This window comes from Cotesia typhae, unplaced genomic scaffold (genome assembly GCF_013202065.1).
Source record: "Cotesia typhae breed Kobodo isofemale line unplaced genomic scaffold, CoteBio_Ctyphae contig_11, whole genome shotgun sequence".
NCBI classification, from domain to species: Eukaryota; Metazoa; Arthropoda; class Insecta; order Hymenoptera; family Braconidae; genus Cotesia; species Cotesia typhae.
The window spans coordinates 4723414-4744927 of record NW_027423711.1 but is presented as its reverse complement, the minus strand read 5'-3'; the positions used below and the strand labels follow the sequence as shown (position 1 = coordinate 4744927).

General features: G+C 28.0%; 1 protein-coding gene across 6 annotated transcripts; it reads right to left on the bottom strand.

Annotated features, from left to right (window-relative positions):
- Positions 1 to 271: 271 nt before the first annotated feature.
- On the bottom strand, positions 272 to 21005 carry Cnn (phosphodiesterase 4D interacting protein centrosomin). 6 transcript variants are annotated; one of them, XM_074251960.1, is made up of 14 exons: positions 17556 to 18134; positions 14456 to 14508; positions 7940 to 8136; positions 7674 to 7845; positions 7426 to 7571; positions 6937 to 7347; positions 6237 to 6455; positions 5829 to 6161; positions 4242 to 4349; positions 1837 to 3726; positions 1684 to 1756; positions 1531 to 1623; positions 1167 to 1181; positions 272 to 900 (listed from the first exon to the last, which is right to left on the bottom strand). In XM_074251960.1, the coding sequence occupies exons 1-14, from the start codon at positions 17651 to 17653 to the stop codon at positions 689 to 691; spliced, it is 4020 nt and encodes a 1339-aa protein (XP_074108061.1). In that variant the 5' UTR covers positions 17654 to 18134; the 3' UTR covers positions 272 to 688. The 6 variants fall into 6 exon arrangements, with proteins under 6 accessions (XP_074108061.1, XP_074107915.1, XP_074108138.1 ...); XM_074251814.1 differs by lacking the exon at positions 17556 to 18134 and adding an exon at positions 20814 to 21005 and having other exon boundaries at positions 1531 to 1756; XM_074252037.1 differs by lacking the exon at positions 1167 to 1181.
- Between the last annotated feature and the right edge of the window lie 509 nt (positions 21006 to 21514).

Sequence of the window (21514 nt, the reverse complement as noted above, 5' to 3'; positions counted from 1 at the left end):
TAACGGTAGACAGATTGGAACTTATTTACCAGTTTTATTTCTTTTATACTCAACGGACCATAAAAACTTAACAAAGGTACAACTTTTCACACCTGCATAAGATAATTTACCAAGAAAACTATTTAAAATTAAAAAATTTTAAGTTTTATATTTTTTACCTCCGAATTTAATTAACTTTTTAATTTTTTTTTTAACATTGAAAAAAAAATAATTAAATAAATAAATAAATAATTTCCATAATAGGTGTAAATTTATAAAATAAACAAAAAAATTTATTTGTTATAATAAATCATATTTTATTAACATATTTACTTATAAATATATACATTATACATATATACACCTAAAATTAGTTAGATTAATTTTTTTCGTAATGATATACCGAATTAAAAGATCATTTTTACTTATTAATATATTTTTTTTTGTTTATTGCTTTTATTAAAAAAATGTCTTTAGTATGAAAATATTTCATTTTAGCTTTAACAATCAACAAATTGTGAACATTCATAATTAAAATTTATACATGTACATACATACTTCATATGTAATATATAATATATATATATATATATATATAATAATAAGTACCGATGAGTGTCAGTCAGATTGTAAATATAAATCCAAATATATTTAAAATAAAAACAAACGATAAACTAAAAATCTTAACTATTAATTATCTTAATAATAATTATTTTTCAAAAGGCTCCTCGTAAGTTCGCGTTTTCTTTAAAATACTCTTAGTAATCATAAGCTGTTTAGTTATTGCTTTTTCCACGTTTTTTTTATTTTTATTAGACGCCGACAAATGCTCGAAAGTGTCTTCTAACGCTCGTCTCGTTTTCATCAGCCGTTTTTTCAGCGCTTCATTTTCTTGCTTCAGCGCTTCGACCTCGTCTAGACCTGGACAAAAAATAAAATCAATTAATTTTAATTTTTATTCATTAAATTTATCAATAATTAATTTATCAGCCGAAGCATTTAATGCTTGCAATCTCAGATTTACGAGTTCTTGCTTTATTATTATTATTTAATAAGTGATTATGATTAATGAATTATTAAGTCAATGATAGTAAACAATGAAATGACTTTGAATCATCCGTTAATTATGTAACTAAGGTGTAATTAATTTGCCAAAGCAATAGAACTCAACTGGTTTAAATACATACTATAATTAAGTCCACCTATAAAAATAATAAAATAATTATTTATAATTATTACACGGAAAAAACAAGATGACACTGAATATCATCTCAGATTATACTCAGTGATATCTGCGAATTTTTTTTTTTTTTTTTTTTAGATATTAACTAGTATAATCAAGATTATACTGAGTGATATCTGGATTATACTCATTATAATCTGGGATTATATTCATTATAATCTGGGATGATATCCAGTGTCATGTTGTTAAAAAAAAAAAAAAAAAAAAAATTTTTAATAAAAAAAAATGAATGATAATTAAAAATCGTGCACTGTTGAATTTTTTTAAAATTGTAAATAATTTTTTTTTATAAATTATTATTAATATACCTTCAGTATGTAGCGGACTTTCACGATCTAGATCTCTGAGCGTGCGATTGTTACAATTAATTTCCTCGTCGCTTAACAAATTAGTCATCGACTCTGTAATTTTTAATGTATCTTTTAATGGTCTTATCGATACGGCAGCGTCACTCTCGATACCTAAATCCGGAGAACAACTTGATTTACTCCTTCCGGATGACGATGGGTAACTAATGGGCAGCCAGTAGTGGCTCTGAAATTAAAATTAATAAAATTAATAATAAATATAATTTAGATATAATTTAAAAAAAAAAAAAAAAAAAAAAAACTTACACTATAAGAATGAAATTCCTGAAGAATATCATCAGACTTGACCTCAGGAACCGAAGAAACGCCACTGGAACTAGGAGCAGAGTCACTGTTCTCAACAACAATCCTCCTCCTGAGCTCTTTATTAGTGCCCTCTAAATTCTGCATCCTCTGCCGATGATTGTCATTCATGCAGCTGAGTTCAGCAATTTCCTTCTCAAACTTCTCCTGGAGATTCCTCACATTGGAATCATACCTCGCCTCCATTTTTCTCATCTCCTGCTCGAGCCTAAGCTTATCATTAGTCAGCTTAGTATTCTCCACCAAGACCTGACTGTGAGCCAACGTGAGCCTATCCAGATCCTGAGTCAGCACGCCAACATTATTCCTCGCGACTTCATTATCTTCCTCGAGCTTCTTGAGTTTGACCCTGAGCGCGTCATTTTCGACATTGAGCGTGAAGATCATCTCGCCAATCTTCTTCTCATTGGTCTCCTTGTACTGGATCAACTCGCTCTTCTGCTTAGCGATTTCCGCCGCCATGCTGTCCAAGTCAGCAAGTTTCTCCTTCTGGAGCTTCCTTTTGTCCTTCTTGCGGTCTTTCTCTTCAAACAAGCCGAACAATTTTTCACAGTAGCTCCTGGAGCCTTCGAACCTGGTTAATATTGAAGCCAGCTTCTCCTCACCGAGCTCCAGCCTCAGCTGCTCCAGCTCAGCGGCCAGGACATTGTTGATATCCTGCAAAAGTTTGACGGGATTCTCGGCAATCTCCGCTTGGTAGGTCTTGTGGCAAGGAACGTAGTCCAGAGAATCCTCCGAGTCCTCCGAGAAGCTCTTGCTGAACTTCCCCAAGCCCATCCTGGCTCTCGTCTTCGGATAAACGTCCGCCAGCCCGATCCTGGCCAGAGAAACTTTCCTGTCCGGCTCAGAGAAGGTTTCCGAGTCGCTCTGCGCGGACTCAAGAATTCCCTGATGTTTGCTCTGGATCTCCTGGACAATCATCTCGGTCTGGCTCTTTATCAGCTCCTGGCCTTCCTGGCAGATACACAGATCGTTCAAACTCAACGGAACGTCTTCCAGAGCCTGCACCAGGTCCTCGGAGAGAATCTTGGAGCTTGCTAAAAAGTCGATGATTATTTTCTTGTGCTCTGCGTCGTCGCTGGTGGCCGTGGACTTGAGGATCCCCTTCATAAAATTCACGAGGCTCTTCAAGTGCGTCCGCAGAAGCTCGCAGTACTCTCTCGCGTTCCTGGACTCTATTTGCAGACTGTCGTGCTCTGGTTTGGACAAAAGTTTCAGCCAGGAAAGAGAATCGACTTCTTTTTCCAGCTCTAATTTTTTTTTCAACAATTTAGTAATATTTTCTTTTAAATCTTTGATGTTTGTTAGCACCTGAGGGTTGTTGTTGTCAGCATCGTCGCTGTTCAAGAAGCTCAGCTGGACAGTGTTGGTGTTGTCTTGATGATTAAACTTAATGGAGATTCCCACGTCGCTGAGCGACTTCAGTAAAACTTCTAGCTGAGACGGAGGAACTTGAGGACTTACTTGAGACAACTGCTTCTTGCAGTTCACTGTCATGTTGTTCAGCTTAGCGATCTCCTTGTTCTTGCTCCAGAGCTCGGTGTTGACCAACTGCTGGAGGTTCTGGGTCTTCACCTGCAACTCGCGAGCCAAGGACTCGATTTTCTGGTTCTGCTCCTCGATCTCCGAGCTCTTGCTGGAGAGCTCCAAGTTCAGGGAATCTATTTCTTCGTTCTTGAGGTGGATCTCTTCGAGGTGGGTCAGGGTGCAAGATTCTGCTTGGAGAGCGGAGATTTTTTCTTCATGAGCTTGCAAAAGGGATGACAACTCGTCGCGCTCTGATATTAGGGCTTCTATTTCTTGCTGTTTTAGTGCTAGGTCTCGTCTCAGCTCCTGGATCGAGATTATTATTGTTATTAATTATTTTAAATATTTTAAATATTTTTTTTAATAATTAAAAAATTATATTTTATTTTATTTAAATTAAATAAGATAGAAAATTTATTTTTAAAATTCTTTGATTTTAAATTTAAGTCAATAATAATAATAATTTTTAAATTATTGTAATATTCTAAGTCAAAAGATATAAGCTTACCCCGGCATTACACTCATCGAGACCTTTCATTTGAGTACCCACATCAATTTTTCATATATTTTATATATTTATATATATGTATATATGAAAAATATATCAAAAATGCATGTGGGTACTCAAATGAAAGCTCTTGATGAGTGTAACATCGGGATGAGGTTGTTGTTATTATTATTATTTATTCCCTTTAAAAAATCATAAAATAATATTTAATATTATTCAAAAAATTTTTTTAATTAAAAAATTTTAATTATTCAAGGTACTAAGTGCACATAATCCCTTAAATAAAGATTTAGATTGTCAATAATTATATTACCTCAGACTCATGATGTATCTGTTGTTCAAGTTTAGATTTTTCAGCTTTGATACTCGAAATTTCATATCTAAGATCGTTTATCTTGGTTTCCATTTCCTCGAAGCGTTGCTAAAATAACAAATGCCTTGTTAACTTCAATAAAAAGTCATGCATAGTTTAAATAAAATAAATTTATTGCAATAAAATATTTTTACATGCAGTACAATTTAAAGTATGAAAAAAATAATTTAAATAATTTATTATTATTATTTTTTTTGGTCTCAATTTTCTACCACTTGTAAATTAATTTCGTTTCTTTTTTTTCGACCAGGGTCTCGGTGCGACTAGTGTTATGACTGGTTCCTATAAAAAATTTTTCTCTATAATAAGATACAATAATACTTTAATAAATCCTAAAGACAAAGCTCTAGCTGAGCAATCTTCAAAAATAAAACCACTAGATTTAATAAAAAAAATTTAATTTTTTCAAAAAAAAAATTTTGAATATTTAAAACGTCAAAAAAAAAATAAAAAAAATTTTTTTTACAATTTAACGAACCTCCATGTGCACAGAGAAACATAAACACGACAACATGATTTAAAAAAAAATTTTTTTTTTTTTAATTTCAACACGTGCGTAAAATATTTTCCGTAAAAAAATACCGCAGTGTTAATTAATAAAATTAAATTAATTATCACTTAAATAACAATTATTAATTATTTATAATATGAATAATAATTGAAAATACAAGTGAATAAATATATAAAATATATCGTTCGGTAGCGGATCACGCGTCGTATTTAACTAACGAAATATTTAACAGCACGGCACCAAGAACTACTCGTGGATCTTTTTGTCTATTATTAGCATTTGAAGGAAGCCCTATTTTCCTGTTTATATCACCGCGATTTTGTATAACATTTAATATATATATATATATATATATATATATATATATTTAAAAGCTTCTAATATACCAGGTTTATTGGCCTCTTATATATGTATTCCGTTACAATTGAGTATTAATAAACTCTAATGGCTAATCTATAAAATATCCAGATATTTTTTCTCTGTCTCTGCTAAATTTAATTTTTAGAGTTTAAGTTAAAGTTTTAGTTTCTAAAAAAAAATTTTATTTATATTAAGGAGTTATAAGTGTTTCCTCCGAAAAAAAATGGCTTATTTTCAAATAACACTGAAGTTAACAGATATTAAAAATTTTTTTAGAATTTTATAGCAATTAAATTATCAAAAAAAAATTTAATTAAAAAATTTTACATGTGAAAATTAATATAAATTTTTTTATTGTAATTAATTTATTAATAAAATTCTAAAAATTATCAGATGTCTCTCAATTTCAGTGTCATAAATAAATAAATAAAATTAGCTGATAGTTTATGAAAAAAAAAGTTAATAAGCTGGTCATGCACAGTAGTAGAGCTGTCAAAGCAGTGAAGAGGAGGAAGAAGAAGTGGAAAATAGCTTCTGAAATAAAAAAGCAAGTATCTTGAATTAAAGCTCCGTCTTTATTGGTCTGTTTTTGATAAAAGTCTGGAGTATTTTTGATAAAAGTGCAAGAGAGGACAAAAAGGTCACTTATAACGAACCTGACTGGTAGGGTCTGAGTCCTCGTGGTCGAACTCGAGGTTTCTTCTGGCCGTCACGTGGACAGATTTCTTCCTTGAAAATTCAGAGCTCTTCTTCAATTCTTGCTGAAGCTCCTTTACTTCGTTCTCCTTGATCTTCTGTTTCTCCTCGAGCCGACTTTGCCGGTTCACGAACTCCCGGATCATACCCAGAGCCTTATCGTAGTTCTTCTTCAGGTCTTGATACTCCTTTTCAGTTTTTTCGTTCGATTTTTGGACGTTGCACAGCTTAAGGACTAATTGTTTCTTCGATTCTTCTTGGCGACGGATTTCAAGGTCACGTTCTTCCAATTGCTGCGTTTAAAAATTTATTTTTAATTAATATTTTTTATAAAATAAAATTAAATTAAATTAAATTCTTAAACATACCTTTTTCAAGTCTTTAATATCTCGATCAAAAATACTTGACTGAGATTGTGATTGTGATAATTTTAACATTCTTTCCTTAGCACTGTCCCAGTCATATGGACTGATACAAGATCTGGTGGGTGATAAAATTTGTGTAGAGCGATGACTTGATCTTGGTGAATTTATTTCGTCGATTATTGAAGGGCTACTTGGTGGTGACAATCTACGGTTGTTTTCAAACTAAAAATATAAAAAATTTAATATTAATTATATGTTAAAAATTAAAAATAATAATAACTAGCAGCCTTGCAGTCTGCCATAATTTATGAACTACAAAAAAATTAAAATAATGACTTTTGTTAAATTGCACTGTACTTTCTTAATTATTGACATTTTTAAAGATATAAGTCACATCCCGATGTGACACACATCAAGAGCTTTCATTTGAGTACCCACATGCATTTTTGATATATTTTTCATATATACATATATATAAAATATATAAATATATGAAAAATTGATGTGGGTACTCAAATGAAAGGTCTCGATGTGTGTAACATCGGGTTGAGCTTATATCTTTAAAAATGTCATTAGTTCACCAGATACAAGATCATTTTTTAATTATGTATCTAGGGATAGAAAATTTTCTAAATATTTATCATTTCAAGTTAAGAAAAAAATTTTTTTTTTCTCTTAATAATAATAATAGCAATTTATGTACCTGGTTTAACAAAGTGCGATATTTGTTATTAGAATCAACGAGAGCATCATCACGAGACTTAACCGAAGCCCTAAGCTGATCAACTTGTTTCTTACGTTTCTCAGCAACAGCAGTAACTTCCTCAAAAGCGCGACATTTTTCTTCAAACATCAAAATTTTTTCTTTAATCACTCTCTCTTTTTCCGCCAATTCTGTTTTATACTGCTGGGCAATATTCTCGCGTCTGAAAGCCTCCTCCTCGAGTTCCTTTATCTTCTCCCTAACACTTTCAATGTCTTGGTCTTTGTCAGCCGCAAGTTTTTCACGGGATTTAACTTCTTCTTCCAATCGAATCCTCAGTTCATCCCTTTCAGTTTCTAATTCCTGCCCCCACGTTCTTTCTTCATCCAAACTCGCTGCTAACTGCTTCACCTAGATAAATTAAATTATTAAAATTAATAATCAAATCAAAATACTTTCTAACTAAAATACAATTAATAAAATAATTACCTCAGCTTCAAGAGACTCGACAATTCCTTCCATTTGCAATAACTTTTCTTTATTCTCAATAGCCGACTCAGGCGTGATTCCTAGCGTCTCATTGAAATAAATTGACGGATCCACATCAATTATTTTTTCTTTGCACTCCTCTAGTTCTATTTAAACAAACAAACACAAGCATAAACCAATAAATAAATAAATTAATTAATTTTAATAAAACCAACAAAGCGGTCAAGTGAATAAGTGATGAGTTATACCTCGTTGAAGCTCTTCTATTCGTCGCCTCTCGTTCTCCAACGACTGCTCATACAATTCTTGGTTGCGATTAGCTTCTTCTTTCTGCTCCTCATGCAATTCAAAAGCTCTGGCTGCTTGGCTCAAAAGCTCTTGCTTCTCCTCTATTTCTTTTTTCAACGCTCTATTTTCTACCTAAAAAATAAAAATTATATTTTATTTAAATTAATTTACGAAAAAAAATTCAATTATAAAAAATCAACATAAATTAATTTAAAATAAAACTTACTTCTAATTCAATATTCTTCTTAATATTATCTTCTTCTGTAGTTCCTAGTCCAACATACCCCATTTTTTCTTCAAGAAAAAAAACCCTCATTTTTAATTGAAAATTTTCTTTTTGCAGCGCGCTTAACTGATCTTCATAATCTTTCATTGTTCTGCCGCCAGCTGGATGGACTTTGCCTGGCGACTTTGAATTTGAACCTGAAAAAAAAAAAAAAAAATTAATTAATTAGAAAAAATTAAATAATTAAAAAAAATTGTACAATAAATTTTTTAAAAAATTATTAAAATTAAAAAATGTATTATTAAATATTAAAAAAAAATTTTTCGATATTAATAAATAAATAAATTAAAAAAATAATTTTTTTTTGGTTAAATAACCTACTAATGTCATAAATAAATAAAAAAAAAAAAAAATGAATGAAATCTTACAATTCATTTTACCACAAAAGTTATAAAAAAAAGCGCACCCCCACCCGCGTTTATTTGATTGAATTTTAAAATATTTACGTAACATGCATGATTTATTAAAACGGTGGAGTAATTTTATCGCAACTTATATTCTGTATCAGTGCCGACGTTTGTAAGAAACGTTTCCTCCATTTTGTGATACTAACACTACACTTGACGCGCTAATAAATTTTTTTAACAGACGAAAGCTCCGCTAAGGAATTAATAATAGAATTTGGTTAAAAATATATTTAAATAAATATTGCGATTTAAAAGTTGGCTAAAAAGTTATTGTATATCTTCAGCAATCTTACTCGTGGGTTTTAATTTATTTCAGAGCGAATTGGGACGATTATAATTATATATTCATAAATATAAATTTAATTGGTTGAAATTTGGATTTTTTATAGATTATTGTATTAGATTGGGATTGTTCGCGGGTGCCAAGATCGCGAGTGAGTATCAAGAACAGGCGTCGCGACGTGCGCCTCGACCCTTTTGGCGAACCACCAAGACGCTTGCAGCTTCTTCGCGACCTATTATTATTCCTCTTGTTTTTGCTATAGTCCACACTGATATCGAGAGATTCAATGTGTTGGCTTGGTTGGATTGAGGTAGTTTGTTATTCTTCGAGCTTTAGCTTCAGATTAGACCGTTAGCTTTTGTCTCAAGCGGCAAAAACGCTTCAGATGCTGTACATTTTTATTTTATTTGCTTTGGTCCCTGTTGAATTCAGATCGAAAGTTCACTGAAGACTAGAGAATGCTTCTTTACTTTTTGTTTTATCTTTGTATTTTTAAAAATTTATTTTGACTTTTCATTAAAATTTAAGGAGAAATTTTTTTTTTTTTTTTTTTTTTTTTTTAATTTAATATTTTAATAATTATTTATGAAAGATTTTTACAGAAGAAATTTAATAATTTTTTTTTTTTATAAAATTATTAAATTAATTAAAAAAAAATTTAATGCTAAATTTAGAGAGAAGAAATGTCAATTTTTGTTAAAAAAATTTAATATTAAAAATTAATTAAAAAATTTTTAAAGAAGAAATTTCACGAATTTTTATTAAAAAAATTTAATATTATAAATTAATAAAAAAATTTTTTTAAATGCAAAATTTATGAAGAAATATCAAAATTTTTGTTAAAAAGTTTAATTAAAAAAATTTAACATAAAAATTAAATTTCTTCATTTAAATTTCAACAAAAAGAATTTTTTTTTTCAAAAAATTAAAATAGTAAATCATTACCAAACATTATTTCTACTTGAAGAGGTTTTTCTTCGCCGTCTTCAATATTTTTGACAGTCGAAGTTGAAACTTTCGATTCGCGACATCCCATAACACCTTAAGTTTCCTCCACTTTGAATTATCTCTCATCGCTCTTATCCTAACTACCCATCACAACGCTCCAAGTAATAAGTGCTCAACACTAAAGTTAAATAAAAACTAATTTATAAAATAAAATAAAAATATCGTGTTTAGTTTAAGCGTTAGTCGCGCCTCAACTAACTAGATACTGCTGCCACTACAATTGTTATTACTCTTGCCAAAATTTTCGCGACGTAATAATACGGTTTAATTTTATTTTCAATGTTACATATGTGATGGATATATATGTATTCATTTGGGGAATAAATTTGGTATTTATTTATTTTAAAATATTCTTGTAAGTTGAGGAGAGATGATTAATACAATGACAAATTTTTTTTTGTCGTTTTATTTTTAAAAGAATAATAAATTAAACTAATTTATTTATTTCTAACTAATGTATTTATTTGTAAATTATAAATAAAGAAAATTTTGCTTCATTAAATAATGAATGATTTTTGTTAAATTGCACTGTACTTTCTTAAATATTGACGTTTTTTAAGATATAAGCTCATCCTGATGTTACATTCATCAAGAGCTTTCATTTGAGTACCCACTTGCATTTTTGATATATTTTTCATATATACATATATATATATATATATATATAAAATATATGAAAAATTGATGTGGGTACTCAAATGAAAGGTCTTGATGAGTGTAACATCGGGATGAGCTTAGATTTTTAAAAATGTCAATAGTTCACAAGAAACAAGGTCATTTCTTAATTATGTATCTAGAGATAAAAAATTTTTTTTATTCTCTTAATAATAAAATTTTTTCATTTTGTTATTTTACTGTAACATATTACATTTTAGTAAATCATGAATCTGGTTTACAAACAAAAGCGTCTGGTTCTGAATTCTCTCCTCACATGCACATGCAAGTGTATGACATGTGTGCTGCTTATAACTGAACAAAGTATACATGTATGTGTATACACATAACAAGCCAGTCCAGTAATACAATTTTTACATTAAGTTAGACTTTAAACTAAAAGTTGTGTTAAAATCTCTAGAAACAGCTGCTGCAGCTGGCCCCTCGTCTATCGGTTACTTGGGGTCTGAAGTCAAGATAATTTTATTTCTATTATATATTTCTGCTCGCAGGGCTTCTTTATTTATAGATGACACATTTACAGCAACTACTGCTCGTTATTATCCCAGGTACCTACTACTAAGCCGCGAGATTTAAATTCTACAAAATTAAGATTTTATCAACAAAGAAATTCACAATTTACACGACAGTGTAAATTTAAGTGGTTTGAATTTTGGTATTTTTAGACAAGGATAAATGTCCAGAGGAAATGAAGTTGTGCTTAAAATATGCGAGACGGCCCACAGAAACTTTATGCTTGATGTTATATTGCCCGAGACGATTCGGATTTGACTCGGAAAAGTTTGTTCTGTTTAAAGTTACTTCCTGTAACTTAAAACTTTTACTAAAATAATAATAATAATTATTATTATTTGGAAGTTTGAGAGAATTGAGAGATTGATGGATCTTTTAGGGAATAGACCAAGCAAAAAATTTTTTAAAGACTATTTTTAAATTTATTTATCTAGTCAATGAGTTAAAAGTTTCTATTATTGGTTCAAATTTTCATTCATTCATTTTTAAGACCCTTTAAAGAAGCTTAGTTGCCTTAAATTTAATTTTTTAGCAGCAATAAAAAAATAAATTTTTAAATTAATTTATAAAAAAAAATTCTTACTTAAGATACTTCAGGATAATTTTTTTTGCATAATTTACGGAGTGAAAAAATTAATTTTAAATATTTCCGACTCTTGTACTGTTTAAAAAAAATTTAACTAAAAAAAAAAATTCATTATTTTAAATTATATCAAGCAAAAAAATTAATTAAATAAAATTTTTTTGAACCAAAAATAATTTTTAATTTTTTGGAAGATTTTTTATACTTAATTTAAGATAAAAATAATTAGTACAAAATTTTTTAATTTAAAAGTTATTTAAAATTGTAGGCAGTTTTAAAACAATCTGTATATCTTCAGTAAATCAATAAATAAAAAAAAATGATGATAACCAAAAAGTGAAGCAATAAACAGACTGAAAAAAGAACTGGAATGTCTAATTTTACAGAGAATTTAGGATGGTACTTCCTATCCGCAAATAGTGTAGTAATAAATACATAAACACAAAAATATTTTAAACATCTCGACCTCGTTATCGCGTTACATTACGATCCAGCAATTTAGTGTCTAATACTTAAAATGCCTATTACATACGCACCATGGATAATTTAAAACAAATATGCCACATGTAATACCAACAGCCAGTAAATAATGACCCGTGAAAATATTCTAAATCAAAATATTTGCATCCAACCATGATAATGATAATGATGAAAATTACCATATAATGAGAAAATAGCTCAACAATTCAACCTCGGCGGGCTATAATGGCAATAATTATTTGATGATGATGATGACCTTGTGATGAACAAATGAAAATAAATAAATAAAGTCGCGTGGTATGATCGAGATCCAAGACTTGAGGCGAGACACCTGGATTTTGGCCCGAAGATCGGTAGACAAGAATTGACAAGAATCCAGACCAGGCGCCGCCGGTTTGTTTTGTCAATGTTCTATATTCTTGTTGGATTTAATTCTTACTGCTTATTCTCTTTTCTGAGAACTTGCGGACTTACGCCAAAAAACGCGGACAGGAGTCAGCTCTCATCCTCGTTAATCAGCTCGAGAATTAAATTCAATAGAATCTTTTTAGCATATATATTTATAAAATTGAACTATTTGGTGGGTATGATTAGGCGCTGTAGAGTATAGACATTTAAGTTACTACTTTGACACTTTGTACTTTGTACTTGTTCAACAGTTTGCCAAATAACCTCTACTCTCAGAGTTTGCATCGTTAAATGACCTTTGGACATGAGATCTATAGATCAGGTTACGCTTTTATCAATTGAATTTGATTGTACGAATCAATTTTAGTATTAAGTCTTAAATTATTAACATAATAAAAAAATTTTCATATCATTCTCACCGATAGTCAATTTATTATGATAAGTATTTTTAGGCTGCATTCAAAAATTCTCTATCTCTAAATACATAATTAAAAAATCACCTTGTATCTTGTGTATTATTGACATTTTTTAAAATATAAGCTCACCCTGACATTACATTCATCGAGACCTTTCATTTGAGTATCCACATCAATTTTTCATATATTTATATATATTACATATATGTATATATGAAAAATATATGAAAATGCATGTGGGTACTCAAATGAAAGCTCTTGATGAGTATAATATCGGGATGAGCTTATATCTTAAAAAAAGTCAATAATTAAGAAGGTACAGTGCATTTTAACAAAAGTAATTATTTAATACAGCAAAATTTACGAAAATTATTATTATATTCTATATTTATTAATCTTTTTGTAATCTTATTATTGTCCATGTACTGTAAGGTTTTTTGAATAAAAAAAAAAATAAAATATCAAAAATAATTTTGATCATCACCGTCTCAAAAATTAACTGATAGTAGTCCTAAAAAAAAATCTAAAACGGAAATTAATCCTCAATAAGCGGACGCAATTGAGTGATATTTTTTTGTAATAAATCTCAAGGATAAACGGATGCGGGCTCTAATAAAAAAGCGTAAGTCTCCCATCCAGTATATAGTATAATTTAAGACACACCCGAAAGTACAAAGAAGAATAGCACTGGGTGAAGAAGAATACACCATCGACAGTCGATGTTGAAGAGGTTAATTTACAGATAAGGAGTGACTGTGCTCTTTTATTATTTACCTCTATGATACTTATCGACGGGTCATGAGACATGTAAACTCGATTATTACACCACTACACACATGTATATTTATATATCACGTATGATATGAGAACAATGGGAGGGCTATGCCTCACTATTAGATATTACATAGCTTCTTATTACTTATTTCCGATGCGAAATGTAATTGACCCTTCATCGAGGCATGTCGATTAATGCTCCATTATATATTATCCGCATTATCAATTTCCTACCCCGTTTTTCTGACCGTAAACGCTTATGAGTATGTGTATGTATATTTACAAGCTCATAACCACTTTAGTTATGAACATTAAACATAAGTTATTTATAATTTATATCCGAGGGGTAGAAAAATAAAAATCCGCTTTTTAAAATCCGTCTGATGATTATTATCTCTTCTACTTCTCGAGTTTTAAACTCCGTAGACGTCGAGACGCCATCCAAGACACACTTTATCATGTGGTAGCGTTTCAAATATTCTTTGGCATCGTTAAATTCTTGGAAATTGTTGTTCATTCCTCTTATACATCTTAAGAGCTTCACTTAGACGATTTGTATTTTTTTTTTCGCTTATTTTGTATCATAGTAGCTTTTAAAATTTGCAATTATTTTCTATAAAATTAATTATTTAAAACGTAAATTTCTTCTCTAATATTTTCTATCGACGGTCTAATTAGCAATTGTTCTCTCCTTTTTTTTTAGAGGATGATTTTTTAATATTTAAATGTAATAATAGTCCAATTATAAATTATTTAAATGATCCTAATCAAAATATTATACCTCTATTAATTATTAAATGATTTTAGAAGCGATTATAAATTTTAAACGATTTATAATTTTGTTATTTTTAATTTAGTACACTTTTATATACTTCTAATAATAATTAACATAAATAATTGTTTGCTTACTGTTAAGACATGTCTGGTTCAGCGAAATGTCCGGCAGTGTGGGCATCTGCGTGCTGAAACAATAAAAAAATAATTTATATATTAGTTGAGTTTTATTTTATATACTTAAGTGTGGTTGGTTTATATTTATTTATGTTTATTTTTTCTCGGTTGTTTCTTCAGTCGGTCGAATAGGAGAAAAATAGTTATACTAGAGAGAAGTTAAATAAAAAAACTTTTGAGAGCTTTACGTGACTTTTTGTTAGTTCCGGAAACAGGCCGACGATCTGAAGATAAAAAACTGCAGTAACTTTTTAAAGTTCTATTTTTGTGTTTAGAAAATTATTAACTTTGTTAAAAATTATTGTTTAATTAATTTTTAATCAATAATTTAACTCCAAAAATTTTATTTAAAAATTTTTTGAATTAAAATATTTATTATTAAAAAAATTAACTGTTAAAAAATAATAATAAATTATAAAACAGATTTTAAATAAATACAATAAAGTGTTCTAAAAAAAAGTTCAGACATTAAACTATCAAAAATAAATCATTGAAGAAGTGTTGGATTGTATACAGGTGTATGAAGTTATAAATTAACATGGGTAATGAGGAAGCGGTATAATTTCCAGTAAATTTTAATATAGACCTCGCGGAAAAGACCCAGTTCTCCCGAAAATTTCTCATCTCCGAGAAATAGTGAATGAATAATTATAACTAGCTCACAGATGCACTAATTGCAATGGTTACGCTTAATCACTCATGCTGTTACTCTTGTCTTATTTTTCTTGCTGTCCATTGTCCAAAAAATAACTTCCTTTGAAGTGGAATCTTTGTTTTTCTTACGCCAAGGAATGCAATGATTCACTTTCAAGTCTAAGGAGTTATTGGACATTTGTCACTTATCAATTATCAATAGTGAGTACTTACATACACAATATTGTATTTACCCAGTGAAAAATATTTATTTTAAATCTTATCATGTGTGTAATAAAGATTGAAAAATTCTTTCAAATTTTATGCTTCATATTTTAGATAAATTTAAATTTCTTCTAATTAAAAAAATAAAATTATGTACTGGCCTTTGTTGTCATAAGTTTAATAATGAATTACAATATATTTTTAGAAATATATATTGTATCTTAAGCTTACAAGATAAATATTTTGATTGCGCATTAACTTTGCTTCTTGGAAATAAATTTCAAGAGGTTAAACTAAATTTAATTAATAAAAAATTTTAATAATTTTATTTTATAATTTTCTGTCAATATTTTAATTAAAAAAAATTTTTAATAGAGAATAAATTAATAATTTTAAAAATAAATTATTTTTAAACAATTGGCTCGACGTTAGTAAATTTATCTGACATTATAAAATGAAGTAAGAGCTATTTTTGCAGATAAAATTTTTCCTTTCAATAAAAACATCCAAACAGTGAATTGAATAAATAAAAGAATTTAACCGAGGATGTACTTAAATACTTGTCCAGCCACTTAATTCATGTAGGCGAGAATAACTCTCTCTAATAACATCAATTTAACTTATCAATCCTCGAATTTACAGACTCAGCCGCCAGGGCAATTTATAATTTACACCTTAAAAAATAAAATAATCTTATTCTCATATCATAATTCATAATAGACAGTTAATTAGTCACAACAATTAATTTTATTCTTAGAAGTGCCAGAACACGTGTACGCTTGCGCTTAAGAAATTAAAACTTATCTTTATCCCAACACATCTCAAGTTAACTATTACACCTTATAAACATGTGCCTTGTAAAATAAACATTACATTTTTTATATATAATTCTACCATCCATCATCGCAGTTACTCACTTAACAACAAAACAATAAATTTCCCCGTTTTATTACTACAGTAGATAAAAATAATTTTTTCAAGATGGTCACTGATCAATACTACACAGATCTGGACCAATGCAGCCTCTAGATACATTTTTTTTCCACTACATACTCTAATAATCCTCAATTCTAATTAATCAAAATTTTTTTATCAATTTTTCTTCTATAAAAAATCAATTTTTACTTGGATTTTTTTTCCTTCTACAAAAACTAATTAATTTGGATAAATAGATTGCATTATTAAAGGTACAGTAAATTAAACAGTAATTTAAAGTGTAATTAATTTTATATTGCGTATTAGTTAGAAAAAAAATAATTAAAATTCAGTATTTGAAAATCCGCGCCAAAATAAGCTTCGCAAAAATAACTTCAGATGTCAATAAAATTCAAACTATATTTTTTTATTGTAAATTTTGCAATATTTTTGGCAATTAAAAAAAATTAAAAAGGAATTAAGCGACAATTTTTAATATCGCTCTTCTTTAAAATAATATTAATCTAAAAAAAAATAATCAAAGCTATTAATAAAGTTATTAAAAAATTATTGTGTTAACAAAATTTTAAACTATCCAATTTTAGCGGTTTTTGTTTATTTCTTCAAACTTTTGTATTTTCTTTTTTAAAAATAATTTTTTTCTATAAATAAAATTATTAAACCTTTAATTTTGCAAAATTTCCTAAAAAATTTTCTAAAATCAATAAAAAATAAAATAAACATCATAAAAGGAAAGATTAACATACAAAGTAAAATTTCCTGAATTATCAGGCCGTCAACCGAGCAATTTGCCGTAATTAAAGAATTATCCCCTACCCAGAAGACTGTTATTATTAAATCAACTTTAATTGTAGCTTAAATTTCCTCTACTCCATTTATTATTTCTACTTGAACTCATATCACAATATTATAACGTGGGAGCATTGTTTACTCATATTTTTTGTTTACAGTTAACTTCCGTGGGCGACGATAGATTTGTTCTATCTATCGGTCACACACATAATGCAACAATGCATTTATGTATTACATTATAAGTAATTACTTACAACTTATAACATATTGCATAAATAAATAATGGTGGATTCAAGGGGGTCAATCAGATGCAGACTAGAACGTAATACCTTTGTGCCGTTTCCGCGTGGGTATCTGCTTTCAATTCGTCTAAATCTTTCACACAATTTATACGAGATCAAAAGACAAACATTCCATTTAATCAATTAATTAATAAATAAATAAATAAAAATTAAATAGAAATTAAACTTACTTTTTAAATGGACTAACGACACTAGTCCAACCGTTTGTTCTCGTAGGAGAAGTCGGACTAATCCGTCCATAAGAAAATGTACTACCACCAAAAAACATTTTTAAATTGTTTTTTTTTTTTTTTTTAAATATTTAATTTATAACAATTTTTTTTTTTTTTTTTTATACTTTATGGCTTAATACTGACTACGTTGTACTTAAACTCTTTGGCACGTTTGAATTTGGCTTAGTCAGTCTTTAATAAAAAAAATTGATTAATTTATTAATCAGTCTTTGTAAATTAATTGTTTTTAAAAACACTTGAAATTTAATTAACAACACTTTATAATAGTTTGAATGTTTTTTAATCAATTAATTGATTGATTGGTCACTCGTACGGAGATTTATATTTTTTAACCATTGTTTTCTTAAAAAAGAGTCTGCGCTTTACAGAGGGTCTTGTTTGTCCCATTTTAAGAAGCGCAACAGATTGAATTTTTTTAATTATAATTCAAACTGTTTGAATTGTCTTTCTTAAATTGTTATTAATAGATACAGATCGATGTAAAGGTGATTAAAAAGTTTAAGAAATGAAATGACTCATCTGGTGAGCGGACGGGAGACAACTAAATACTGTTGACTCTAGCTGCACTGAGAATTATAGAGACGGCGTGGTTGAGGCTGCGACGTACTCTAATGGGGGATGATTTCGGAGGTTTGGGGGGAGAATGTGAATATAGAAGATGCTGAATACATATGTAGTGAAGAGTAGAGAGTATATGTATGTTCTATCACTGATCGCTAGATTCTCGTGTTATAGAGTAGTGTATGAGTATGATGTGCTCCACTGCTAACTAAACTGGGGAAGAGGCTGTATCGTCATCTGCATCGATCAGGGGACTCAGTGGTGCTCATATTGTTTTTCTGATACTACATGAGTTTATCTTGATCTAGATTAATAAACTTATTTTTATTATTATTATTATTATTATTATTATTATTATTATTACTACTATTATTAAATTAGCATTGCAAATTTTAAAAAATTTTTAGATGGCTCATTGATGATAATAATAATAATAATAATAAGTATTTAGGCTGTATTCGAAAATGCTCTATCTCTAGAAAAATTAAGAACTGACATTGCTATTTCGTCAACTTATAATATTTTTAACGATATAAGCTCATTCCGATGTTACTCTCATCAAGACCTTTCATTTAAGTACCCACATCAATTTTTCATATATTTATATATATTACATATATGTATATATAAAAAATATATGAAATTGCATGTAGGTACTCAAATGAAAGCTCTTGATGAGTATAACATCGGGATGAACTTAGATCTTCAAAAACGTCAATAGTTAAGAAAGTACAGTACAATTTAACAAAAGTCATAATTTAATAAAGCAAAATTTTATTTATTTATAGTTCAAAAAAATTATACAATTTAAAAAATACTCCAAACTAATCAAAATAAAATTAATTTTGTCTTTTAGCTTTAAAACAAAAATTAATTTGCTGTATAAAATATTAAATAAACTACTTTAATATTTTTATAAAATGATAAAAGTTTCAAATAATTTTAGAACTAAAAAACCCTATGAATAATATATACTTTGTACTTTTGTTTGTATACATAAAGAAAATGGTGTATAAAGATAAAATTTTATGAGACTTTTGCACTCATACGGACTAAATATACCCATTATTTTGATTTTATAAATACTATGTTAAAAACCCATTTATTTCAGCAAAACAATGAAACTAAATGAGTCCCATTAAATTTTTTATACCCCAAAAAAAAATATTTTTAAATAATAGACCAATAAAAATAACAAGCGGTAATTAATAAATCGTTATTGTCGTGCTTAAGATTTATTTACGCGTAAAATTTGCCGCATTGCAATATTGATCTTTCTGTAAGTATATTTCAAGGACAAAGCTTGCATGTTTTTGATCAGCATTAATTTTAATACCCAGTTAATTTGTTCCTGAAGTTTCCGTCGATAGGGATCATTCTTACCAATTAAATTACATGCTTGCGTTTCGGATTTCTGAATTTTTATTTAATAATTATTAAGCTGCGTGAAACTCAGTTTCCAAACTTTTGATTACTTTTATCGGGACCGTGTAATCAATTATTGTTATACAGGTCAGCATTTATATCAAATTAATACTGACGGCTTTTATGAACACCACTGAATCATACATGACCTCTGACCCTTGATAACTTTGGAGTAAATAAAAAGTAAAAGCAAAATTCTGTTTGTTATCAATTTTTAAATTGTCGAGAGTATGAAAATTAATAAATATTATTTAGAGCGCAGTTATGTGGATAAAAAATAATTTTACTTTGTAATTAGATAGAATAATTATTCAATAAATCATAATTACTTATTTGCATATTTCATATGTGTTTATATATATCTACTGATACATTTTGCAATTTAAATTAATTGATGAATTATTACTGACAATTTAGAATTAAAAATATTAATCATTTTTTTTTAATTGGTAAAAAAAATTAAATTCTTAAAATTTACACCTGCATTTAAAAATTTTTAGATGGAAGAATTTTACCAAATAAGAACTAATTATAAACACATAGAAACAAACGTATTTCAGCGTATATGTCGTCGGCCTATTTATAGCCATCATTGAATGGAGCAAGTGAATATCCCAAAAAATAAATTAGAACTTTGGTTTTTAAAATAAATCGGAGATAAATACAGAACAGCGATCACCAGGTCAAAAATTTATACAATTCAACGTTAGAAAAATTTGTTTAGAAAATTTAAAAACACGCTAATAGACAACTAGTCTAAAAAGTAGAGAATAATTTTAAATAGAAATATAAAAATTAATTTAGCATGAATTTAATAAATTTTAATAATTTTTTTAACAAATAAATTAGAGCAAAAAAATTAAAAAAAAAATTGACATGCAGAAAATTTAATAAATTAAAAATGCAATTTTTTTTGACAATTTTTAATGTTATCTAACAATTAAATTAATTCTAAAAAATTATTTTTAAAAAATTGCATTTGTGGTTTTTAAAAATTTTTAAATGTTAATTTTTTTTTGCTATAATTTATTTGTTGCAAAAATTCTTAAAATTACCAACTGTCTGCTAGATTAATGTTAATTAAATATCTGCTAAATTAATTTTCATACTTTATTGTCATAAAAAAAATTTTCCCTGGGTAAAAATCACGTTGAATGATTCTGTACACACAAACATGTCAAAAAAATATAAAACATGAAAAAAACTTACATATCAAAGTTGATCGTCGCGTTGGTCTCATCTCCGAATCCGTTTATCATCGTGTTGCACTTTGTCTTCTTCACTAATTAAATAAATTTAATTATTAATCATCAGCCCAAAAAACACTTAACATTTATTTTACAATTATTGCTCATCACAACTTACAACAATCCAACGCGTGCTTACAAATAAACGCCGAGCTGACCGTTAACCTTTTGAATCTTTGTTTAGTACGCTTCCGCTAGAGGCGCTCGAGTCGCGCCTAGTTTTTTTAGTTATATAATCTAGTAAGTTTTTTTTTATTTTTTTTGTCATAATTATAATTGCAATTAATTACAATAATAATTTAAAGTATAAAATTTTTTTAATAAAATAAAATTAATTAAATAATAATAATATTTCTTGAATAAAAAATGACACTTTAAAAAAATTGCTGAGTTTAAAAATGACGTTTCAAAATATTCCCGCCAGAGGCGCTGTCACATTTCTGTCATCTAGTAATATTTAATATTTAATAATTATTATTATAATTATTATAAATAATTGTAAAAATTAATTAATTAAGTAAAAAGTAAAAATGTGAATTTTTATCAAGAAGAAATAATAAAATTACAAAATAAAAATAAAAAAATAATGAACGAGTACCTGAAATTAATAATAATAATTATTTTGTCAATAATAATAACCAGCTGCATAAATTTATTGATTTA

What these genes read in the sequence shown, in the direction of transcription:
- Cnn (XM_074251668.1), bottom strand. Translation starts at nt 17,653, where the DNA reads ATGTTTTTTGGTGGTAGTACATTTTCTTATGGACGGATTAGTCCGACT. An exon ending in GTCGTTAGTCCATTTAAAAA is followed by an intron (nt 14,509 to 17,555) that starts GTAAGTTTAATT and finishes TTATTGTTTCAG; the next exon opens with CACGCAGATGCCCACACTGC. An exon ending in ACTCAGACCCTACCAGTCAG is followed by an intron (nt 4,350 to 5,828) that starts GTTCGTTATAAG and finishes TTGTTATTTTAG; the next exon opens with CAACGCTTCGAGGAAATGGA.